The 10,340-nt window shown below is 39.9% G+C and overlaps 1 protein-coding gene across 1 annotated transcript in view; it reads right to left on the bottom strand.

Annotated features, from left to right (window-relative positions):
* Positions 1 to 3,102: 3,102 nt before the first annotated feature.
* rnf213a (ring finger protein 213a) overlaps positions 3,103 to 10,340 on the bottom strand; it is a 30,232-nt gene continuing 22,994 nt past the window's right edge. The window contains exons 49-67 of the mRNA XM_053337809.1: positions 10,160 to 10,282; positions 9,933 to 10,043; positions 9,345 to 9,587; positions 9,178 to 9,253; positions 9,028 to 9,062; positions 8,829 to 8,929; positions 8,567 to 8,723; positions 8,257 to 8,431; positions 7,718 to 7,812; positions 7,343 to 7,594; positions 6,781 to 6,913; positions 6,320 to 6,403; positions 6,033 to 6,213; positions 5,690 to 5,891; positions 5,508 to 5,585; positions 5,155 to 5,352; positions 4,828 to 4,917; positions 4,492 to 4,670; positions 3,103 to 4,024 (exon numbers count right to left, since the gene is read on the bottom strand). Coding sequence (XP_053193784.1) covers positions 3,868 to 4,024; positions 4,492 to 4,670; positions 4,828 to 4,917; positions 5,155 to 5,352; positions 5,508 to 5,585; positions 5,690 to 5,891; positions 6,033 to 6,213; positions 6,320 to 6,403; positions 6,781 to 6,913; positions 7,343 to 7,594; positions 7,718 to 7,812; positions 8,257 to 8,431; positions 8,567 to 8,723; positions 8,829 to 8,929; positions 9,028 to 9,062; positions 9,178 to 9,253; positions 9,345 to 9,587; positions 9,933 to 10,043; positions 10,160 to 10,282 — 2,670 coding nt within the window. The 3' untranslated portion in view covers positions 3,103 to 3,867. The remainder of the gene's footprint in view (positions 4,025 to 4,491; positions 4,671 to 4,827; positions 4,918 to 5,154; positions 5,353 to 5,507; positions 5,586 to 5,689; positions 5,892 to 6,032; positions 6,214 to 6,319; positions 6,404 to 6,780; positions 6,914 to 7,342; positions 7,595 to 7,717; positions 7,813 to 8,256; positions 8,432 to 8,566; positions 8,724 to 8,828; positions 8,930 to 9,027; positions 9,063 to 9,177; positions 9,254 to 9,344; positions 9,588 to 9,932; positions 10,044 to 10,159; positions 10,283 to 10,340) is intronic.

Here is a 10,340-nt window from a genome sequence, read left to right as displayed (position 1 = left end):
GCTCGGCTAGCCACTCAGCTAAGTAAGAAAAGCTATAATGCTACATACCTTCAAAGTCTCCCCTTTATCCACAACGATCATCTGATGACTCAGGACTTTCTGTACAGCTCGCCAAGTATCCATTCTTGTGAAATATGAAATCCGTTTCCATAAAACCGAAATACTTTCCTCAATATGTCCATGTATTTAGTCCAACACGTAACGTAATAACACAAATAACAAACCATATACGGTCCGTTACGTCATTTCCTGACCTGCGCGTCCATCTCAGAGTACACGTGACTAGATGTTTACGACCGTGAGCCTCTTCTGCTTCTGACGACACCACACACAAGCCAATCGGTGTTTAGGATTAGGCAGTACATGTCTCCAAAGCCAATGAGGACATATGACCGACGACAATGACGACATGGCTTTGATTGACAGCTGTTCCAGCCTATGGAAATATTCGGTGAAATGAAGACCATTAGAGACCAAGATTTTGATTGTAGGCAAAGGGGATGTGAAGTTATAGGTGTTTGATTGCGGTTATACAGCTTTGGTAACCAAGTGTCCATTTGGAGTCTCCAAAAAGGACCTGAGGAAAACGCATGGACATACCTGTTGAAAAATAATTCTGAAAAATTCATCTTTTGGTCTTTTGACTCCAAATTTGGACTGCATGAAGCCAATACCTGTGGCTGTGGCCTCATTGTGTCTATATCCTGCTGAGACGTCCCTGAATGTCTGTACACATGTCATTTTAAAGGCAAACCTATGGGCGAGTAAACAACCCCATCATTGTAACCTCTGCCACTCTTTGTCAGTAAGTCACAGAATCACACAGACACTTTTACCAGAATCCTGAGAGTGTTTCCTTTCCAATGATACCAGACACATCTCTGAGTCTCAAACTATGTGGGATCTGTGCTGCTCACAACTTGGGCATGTCGTTTAGGCTAACAGCATAAAAAACAGGGGTGTGTATTAAGTGGTTAAAGTTCACATGGTATCTCATCAAGGTAAATACAGTAGATAGGGGTGATTTAAGACAAATATAGGGATTACTTCAGATTTCTGATCTAGATTTACCAGTCTGAAAGAAGAAAAACCTAATGTGAATGATTATTTTTTGACTGTATTTTTTTTTCAGAGAGCAACAGCAACCATGTGGAGCTAGAGTGTGAGATTACAAACAATGCAGCCTGCTGGCCACATTCAAACCAAGGACATCTTCAAATACTGGACCACCAGGAAAAGTGATTTTGTTTTAAATACAGTTAAAATTAAAACCAGATCAATTTCAATAGAGGCCTTTGATATTAAGAAAGCAAAAATACAGACTTTAATACTCATTTAAGCCAAAGTTTAAAAGAAAACAAAAGAGTTTTGACTAAAGTGCTGATTAGTAGTAATTAATTTGGAGACTCTTGTATAAGAGGTTGTAGAAAGGAGAAGGACACATAATACGTAACCTGTAACTGGCTTACACATTTATTGCTTCATGTAGATTTTTTCCATACTTCCATTTGTTTTGGGTTTTTTTCATAAGTGAAGTGAAAGAAAGAACAGAACAACAAAAACTTCTAAAATCACCCATGACAGTCAAATCCATACCATACTGTAGGTGTAAATGAAGCCTTATTTCTGTATGGTATTATCCAGATTTCTTCATCTTCACGCCCTAATGCATGAGACGTGGTCCTATCTGTCCATCGACCATGAATATCATTAAATGCGGGCTATGATGCAGAGTAATCTTGCTGATTCCTCCTCATCAAGAGACAAAGACAAAAAAAAAAAAATCTCCAAACAGAACAGGGAAAAGAATTTGCCCCTTTGTTCCCTCTTTGTAATATTGGCATGGTGGCTTTGAAGCCTACAGAAGTGGAAGTGAAAGTGATTGAACTTGCCCAATGAGGCTTGTTCCACAGGACTGAGTTGCGCAAATCACGCCTCGTGACCCATTTGTGGGTGTTTATTAACCCCATGTACAGTACATCCACGTTTGGGATTGCTAATGAGGAGCAAGAACTTAGCATAGCCCAGGGTGTCAGCATTACCTTTAAGCCTGATTATGTATATATATATATATATCTGCTGAATGACTGCCTTCATTTTCAGCCGGTCTTGAAATTAAATGCTGCATTACCGCAACAACGGCCCTATCTCTTTTATCAGAAAAATTGATCAGATTCCTCATGTAACAGATGCATCAATATGTTACTGAGATAAAGTAAATTTTCTCTTCAAGTGAAAACTGATGTCTTTGGCTTCTCTTGTGGACATCATTTATTCTGACTGCAGACTCCCAGAGGGTGGTCGCTGGCATGGTTTACTTTCACAGGCGCATGCTTCCATTTGTCATTGTTATGCTAAACACTGCTTTGGTATAGAGGAAATTGAATTAAGGAGCCGTCCAGCAGCAGTCTTGTCCTTATCATTTCCATCAGCCTGATCAGAAACACATTGAGCTCCCACCAACAGAGGGTCATAAAGTCACGTAACCTTAGGCAGGCAGCCATTTCCTGAGCACTCCATCATGGATAGCCCCATCTTGCTTTTGGCAGTGATGTAACAACTCAATGAGGGGGAAATGATTTGTGCCCTTTAGTAATAATGCTGTTGAGTGTATCTACTTTCTTTATAACTGTACATACATAAAGGGTATTAATAGGTGTCAAGTGCAACCTCATTTAGACTTACCAAATCATGCTAGCAGTTTCAAAGACAATGGGCTCAGTGGTGCTTTGTTATGCCCATAAAGACTTGAGTGTCAGATGGTTTGATTTTAAATGCATGGTATTTTAACACTTCTTACCAAAACCCCTGCTGAGGAAAATACTCTACTCTGACACTCCAGACAACAGGATTTAGGACTTATGAGAGTCCAATTTATAATTGACTGATGAAATGATACAGATTGTCTACAGTGGAACCTGGAAACTTTTACAACACACCTCAATATAACAATATTGCTGTATCATATCAACCAATAATCAGACTAATTAAGGTAATATGTCTCAGTGGTTAAGCCAGAGGGGAAGGGGGCAGCACTGAGTCCGTTGGCAGACACACTAGCATGAAGTGAACATGAACATGCATTTGAAACATGTGTGAATTGCTATGTTTTATATTGAACTCATAATAATTCCATGACTCAAAACACTCACACAAACAAGCATATTCTTGATTTGAAACAGTATCTATTACCAAGCACACACAAAATAAGTAACCAGGCAAGTGAAACTATAGCATGAAATACAACGTTTTCCATAAGTGTGCCGAAGACAATTCAATGAAGAAAAAAAAGTCCAGCCACGAGAATGTAAAAGAAAATGTGTTTTAAGGTAATAAAGACAGTGGATAAAGGCAAGTGCAAATTTTACATAGGACACCATCACATAATACAATCTAAACAGTGATAGAAATAACATGAATGATAAGACACATTATTTATGACATGGTGATTTAGATCAGTTCCCAGACTTATAACATTTGTACCTGAGCAGAATTCAGTTTTTTTTTCACATTACAAGTAAAGTGCAAGCAAAAAGATTTTTCAACTGTACAAATAGTCTGCACATGTTGATGCTTAAGAAAATAGAAAATAATACAAAACAAGAAAAGATAATCCCCCCAAAAAATCTTCAACGTTCACATTTTAAATAGAGACAAGCTGTAAATGTGAACTGCACTTATTCTGCAGCACTATGAAGGTCAAAATTAGTGCTCTTAAAAAGGCACATTTCTGCATATGTTAAATATAGAATATATCACATATCCTTACTACTTCAATACTGTTGATGCATTATGATTGTAAACATCATCTGAAAGATTTAATGATGTAAAATAAAGAAGACAAATAAACCCTCTCCACCTCCATCCTTATTGTCTCTGATTGCGATCCTGCTTGAAGGCAACGATGAACTTCCAGGCTTCGACATAGTGGGAAAGGAAGATGTCATCTGGGAAGAGCTCCTCCACATCAAGGGGAATGTCCAGGTCCTTGCGCTCCATATAACACACCAGTGTGTCTTTCAATCTTTTAAGAGACAAACCACATGCTTTAAATCAGTGATCTCAGAATTATTGATGCAAAAAAAGGTTAAATGAATGGCCCTGTTGCAAAGTATTTACTGTAAGTCTAAGTGTTTCATATTTGTGGGTTCAAAGGGAAATCATCATCTTTGTATTTATGGTTGTTATTTCCATAAATACCAAAATTATCCATCTATAAAATATCTATATGGGGAAACCTTTTACAGAGCTGCATACTGCATGATAATTATATATTTAGAAAGTAGAACTAAAGTGATTCATTAAAAGATGATTAGTTCAATTCAATTTCCATTTTGTGGACCCTCGTCTCGTCTCGTGAGCTGAGTGTCACTCGTCACACCCCTAATTTCTATTTCTATTTTTCAGACTTTATCACATTTTAAGACTTTACAAACCTAATGTAGGGATAAGCAAATTACAATTAATGTAATAAATAGAATTTTGTTGTACCTCCAGTCAGGCCTGTAGGTATCAAGTGCATTTGGCTTTTTGAGCACCAAGACCAGGAACTCGTGCATCTCCAGCAGGAACGTGTCGGCGCTGCTCTTAGTAAAGAAAGCGGTCAACAGCCTGTGCTCGTCCTCAGTCAGCGGCTGCTTGTACTTCTCTGAGACTCCGACAAATGGATCCTGAGGTGCATAAGAAGTGCAGACAACATGCTCAGTAATAATAATAATGACACTGTGGTGTTTGTTTTCTAAACTGATCATATTTTAGTCAACAGGGATTTTATTTGACATTACATTACCACTACTGGTAAACCATTAGAACAGTGAAATGCCTTACCCGTTTGAGCCGCAGCATATTTTCTGATTTGAGTGAGGCCAACAGCTGCCACAGTTCCACACTGTGCTTTAGGCAACACATGCTCAGGGTCTGTGTATAAGACAGGGAGAACATCAATCATCATCTCAAGTTTGGCACATTAGACAAATACACACATGCACAAACAAATACTCTACTCAGGGAGTTAAAGTACAATATGATAAAACTCAAAATCAAAAATCAAAAACTGTTTCCACACAAAGTAACAAAATTGTCTGGATTAGTTTTTCAGTGGAAGTGAGAGACCGCACAACAGGATAAAATAACTAGTGTCTCAGATAGGCTGACCTTGAGGATATGCGGCGCCATCTGGTTTCCCATCTGCAGCACCTCCTCCAGGTAGCAGGACAGCTGCATGTGAGGCTCTCCCCCAGTCATGGCAAGGAAACCAAGGGCCACTTCCAATGTGGACAAGGCCTCGCACACCTCGCTGTAGGACTGCAGCTCTCCAGCCACAGCAAACAAGGTGAGAGTCTGAAGAGGCTCCTGTTGGCACACACATATATACGTACGTCATATACACTCATGGGGTGATGTCTACTGTACAATGACATGTTTCATATACTATATGTGATACATAAATATTTGTAGAGCAGTAGAGCATAATGAGAGTGGGCTACCTACTGTATATGACAACTTACTTGCTCAACTTTCTCTTTTACATCCTTCAGGATAATCTCATAGTTGCGGTCATGTCTGTTCACTAGTGTTGGAATGCCCTGTGGTGAAGAGACAAAGTCATGAGTACTACGGCATATCTTACACTCAAAAGGGAGTCATTTTAAGAACAAAGCCACTTTGCTTATGCTTTTCATTAGCTCACATTAAGGGTGATGAGAGGTTTTCCCAGCAGGAAGCGGGAGAGGATCTGCTGCTGGATCTTGGGCAAATCAAACTCATGAACAGTCTCCTGGCCTCTCTCGATGCTGTACTGGGTGTTGGCCAGAACAAGAGGCATCAGGTCCCTCTCCAGCTCATACCGGATCACATGCAGGTCAGTCAGATCTGCAGGGCTCACTTTGTAGCTGGGAGAAGGATAAACAGACAAGTTGAAGAGGAACAGTGAAGAACAGAGTGTGGGAGTGTAGCTGTAAACACACTTTTGTCTTCATGTGATTAGAGCAAAGCATGTGCAAGTCAGAAAAATGTGGTAAGAGTGCCCCCACCTGGTCTCTTCTCCAGTGTGTTTATCCACACAGTACACCAGGTCATTGTGTAGAGCAATGAGGTAGCTGACAAGGGCTGTAGAGCACAGGCCTGGGCCTTGTCGCCGTGGTAACAGCACCTTTAAGTCACTGTTGAGATCCAGGTCCTTTTGACAGAATTCAGCTGGGATCTTAATTTCACCTGAATGACAGAATTTCAGGTAAAGTTAGATTCCAGAGTTTGATTTACACAGGCCAGTGTTAAGTGTATGAAGAGCATATAATGGACAGTTAGTGTTTGTATTTACCATTAGTTGCTAAAGACACTCTGAGCTGATTCCAGGTTGTCAAGAAGATTTCAATGTGTTTCTCATACCAGTCTCTCAACGAAACTGTACAAATGAGGAAACCGAACATGTCATCCAAAGTGTACACACGTCAGATCCAGAGACATGACATACATACAATACATTTGAAACACTAACTGTTGCACATTAAGACATTATTGTTCACATCAGTGGCTCATGTGTGGAAGAGGCTTTGCTCTATTGAGAACACTCAATCATTGTCTCCTTCCAGGTTAAAAAAATAAATAATTCCTTGGCAGGAAAGTTTAAACTTTAAACTGTACAATATGTTGCTAGGCCTTTTAATATGACATTTTCAAGAAAGTGGTAATTAGGAGTTCTGTGGAACTTTATATATCTTGTGCAAGTGAGTCATACAACTAAAAAAGAGAACCACTGGTGTAGACAATCAGTTTCAGTACCTGCTTTCTGACTGTGGAGGAATTCAGTGATGGTGCCAAAAGTAAGGTCTGTGACGTTTTGGAACTTCTTGACCAGGTCTCTCTGAAGTGTGAGGATATCCGGAAGGTGCTTCACCAGTCGCAGCTCTGCTTCCTGATACAAATATTAATAACAGCATAACTAAATGCTGGTAAAATAGTATTCAGGTTTTATGTGTTTTGCCACCAGCTAGCTTCTTAGTGAAGCATTTTTGAAATGTATAGTTTTTCAATTTATTGTTCATTAAATCACAACTAAAGTATTGTCTGAATTTAATTTTTAGGCATCTTCTAGATACAAAATTGTGTCTCCTTTACATACACATTAGACTAGCTCAATGATAAGTTTGTTTTTTGGTTAAAACTGTTTGTTGCAACAAATCAATCAACTGAATTAACTGACTGTGAGGAAATTCAGACGGGACCAAAATGTAGCTCTCTACAAGAATACATGTATATACAAGGCAATCAATGTACAAGAAGGCCTAACATGAGATTTGTTTTTCTTTTGAAAGTGGGCCTTAAATGGTCACTTTTTTCTTACCCTATGTAGAAATCTCCATAGCACAGGCAGGGTGTCTTTCCCATCATTCTGCTCTACAATGTGTGTGAGGCTCAGCAGAGACACTTTCTCCCTGCAGCTCCACACAGCAGAACCATGGATCAGAGAATTTTGGGGAAGTGAGGCCAAGAATAAAGAAGGATCACCAAAGATAAGCTTCATGATTGGACTGGCAGAGATGCGAGAGTCGGCCCGGATGAACGTGTTCACTTCCTTTAGCTGTCTATCCAAGTGCTGTGGAGAAGACGATGACAAAAGAGGAAACTTGTTGAGCTCTTACAGTACAATCAGCCAGCATTAGTTCTTAGAACTACACCATTTGTTCCCTATCAGAACATAATCAAAAGTATTTTCTACCTTCAGCTGAGGTGTGATGATGGAGTTGCTCACTTCAATCTCCCATTCATTTCTAGCCTCTTTGGTGGAGAGTTGAATGTCATAAAGAACGGGCCCTGAAAGGAAATCAGATCAGTGCAACTCAAGGTAATCTTCTTTGGGCCAAAAGGGAAAATAAACATATCCTCCTGGACCAATTGGAAAGATGGGAATAACACTGCAAAGGGGAAATACTGACCCATGTTCCTCCATTTGACGACTTGAGCAATGTAAAATTACAATATACAACTTAATACCTTGATAACATCCCCTGGTACAAATGACCGCAATTGCAATGTGCTGCCATACAATTCCTGACCACTAGAGGGTACCTTTTCTTTTTTCCTTCCGCTGTCTCAATACAGTCCTCAATACATAATACATTAAATCATAACACTTAAAACACTACCTTTAGAAAACAGGGAAGGAGATATCTCTCTACATATTCAAACAGCACATCACATTTCTTTGTGTATTTTTAGAGTTTTGAGGTTCGGATTTGTTGAAGGTTGATTTCTTACATTTTTGGGGCTGGTGGGGTTCGAGGAGGCTGCTGATGACCAAATGAACAGCGCTGATCGTGTCGTCTGCCCCCTTGCCCAGTGATCTGATAAAATGTGCCATGTCCTTTTGCAGATGAGCAAGTAGAAATGCTCCTGGGTCAGGGACTGTAGGCTTGATGATGGGAGAGATATGCTGAAAGTGCAAATATACAGGATTATTGACCAGACTCCCACTGCTTTTACTTGGGTGATTTGGTGTGCATTAAAGAAATGACTTGGTGTATTTGCTGTTGTTACTCTCTGATTATTTTGTCCAGTATGACACTACCTGTGGTTGGTTGGAGGCACCAAGCATCATGGCCATGTGGGTGAGCATGCGAACAATGGTAAAGGGAACAGGAGAAAGGCTCTTTGTGTCCATCATGTCTGGACTGTCTCTACGACTGGGGTTGCCAAGGATGTGGCCTGACTGAGTGCGGTCACCCCTGTCAGATGACAACGTTTTAAAAATAAATAAATACATAAATAAATATGTGGTGAATAATTTTCTTTTGTATTCTTCTATAATTGTTAACCTATAGGCCACTTACTGCAGCTGAGCAATCTGAAACCCTGGCACAGGGGCGTGGTTGTTTCCTCCAATCGGTGCAGCGCAGTCCAAACAACGACTTATTTCCATGGGCTGTCCACACTATAGCAAAGGAAACAGGAGGAAAGAAAAATAATTCATAATACAAAGATTTCTGCTAATAGATAAAGCTCATTTTGGTCAAACTGAACTTAACATACCTCTCCAATGGTGCAGGGGTGACCGTTTAGACAATCTATGATTATAGCAAATCAAAAATTAATAGAAAAAGTGTTTCGCATGGCTGTACAGAATCTTTATCTGATATATTCCAAATTTGAGAGTAAAATTTTTTTCTGCTTGTCACTTACAGTACCACTGTAATTGTCCCATAGCTTGTTGAGCCACTGCTAACATGTCCTCTGGCATGGTAGGCAAGAATGCTGCCTACATTAACAGAAGAAAACATTCAATTCACTCAAAAGAAGGGGTGGCAGGTTGGCAGCACTGAAAGTAGCTCACAATGTACAGTATATACCTGCATGTTGGCAGGTGCCAATGCCAGCTGCTGCAGAGGAGCCAAAATCCCCTGGTTCCCACAGAGCAAGACAGCAGCCAGGTGAATAGTAAGCTCTACAGACACACACTGAGCCCCAGAGGTCCTATGATGAACGGCCAATGGCCCAAGTTGATTGTTCACCAAAGCCCGGGCAAATGCCTTCACCTCTGGGCTGTCAAGCACTTTGGAGGTCTGGATGTAGGTCTCCAGAGATTGTAATAGCTGAAGGCAAAAAGATCCAAAAAAGAGTGACAATAACCGACACAGAAAACAGACCAGAAAGAAACTCATTGTTGTATTTGGTAAATGATATTAACAGTTAATTGGACTTACAGAAGTCTGCTCAGATGGTAACACATATTTTATGCTTGTTTGTATTATCAGGGTTGTCAATTGAGAAACTGCAGCATGTTTTCTTCAACAGTTTTTATGTGGTTAATTTCAAACACATACATACTCACACACAGATGTTCAAACTGTATTACTTTGCCACACAACACTACAACTAAAAGGCTCAAACAGAACTGCTGAAACTTCTGTGTGTACAGTTTTGATGTAAAGATGTACCTCAGGCTTAGGATGGAAGTTAGCATTGGCTTCTCGGTAGAGATTTGTGACTTCTCTGTACAGTGCCAACAAGAGGTAAACTTTTCTCCACTGCGGTAAACGCTTGCATCCCTGTGAAGAAAAAGAAAAAGAACAAACCAGAAAACAAGATTCCTGTGTTAACATGTACATGAACACACAGTCCTGATCTGATATGGAGTCAAAACAAAAAAATTATGCAACATTACCTCACAGACCTCATCCAGTCCCTCAACTTTGCCGTCCATGATTCCCTTCGCAACAGCATTTCTGATGGTCTTGTAGTCTTCCCCACAAACAAGGTACTGGTCAATTGGAGCAGCTTCTTCAGTCTGGGTTTAATTAAAACATATTCACATATTATTGCTGCCATTACATTTAGAAAACAAC

The sequence above is a fragment of the Scomber japonicus genome, chromosome 18, assembly GCF_027409825.1.
Source record: "Scomber japonicus isolate fScoJap1 chromosome 18, fScoJap1.pri, whole genome shotgun sequence".
In the NCBI taxonomy this organism is placed as follows: Eukaryota; Metazoa; Chordata; class Actinopteri; order Scombriformes; family Scombridae; genus Scomber; species Scomber japonicus.
This window is presented reverse-complemented; position numbering and strand designations above follow the sequence as displayed.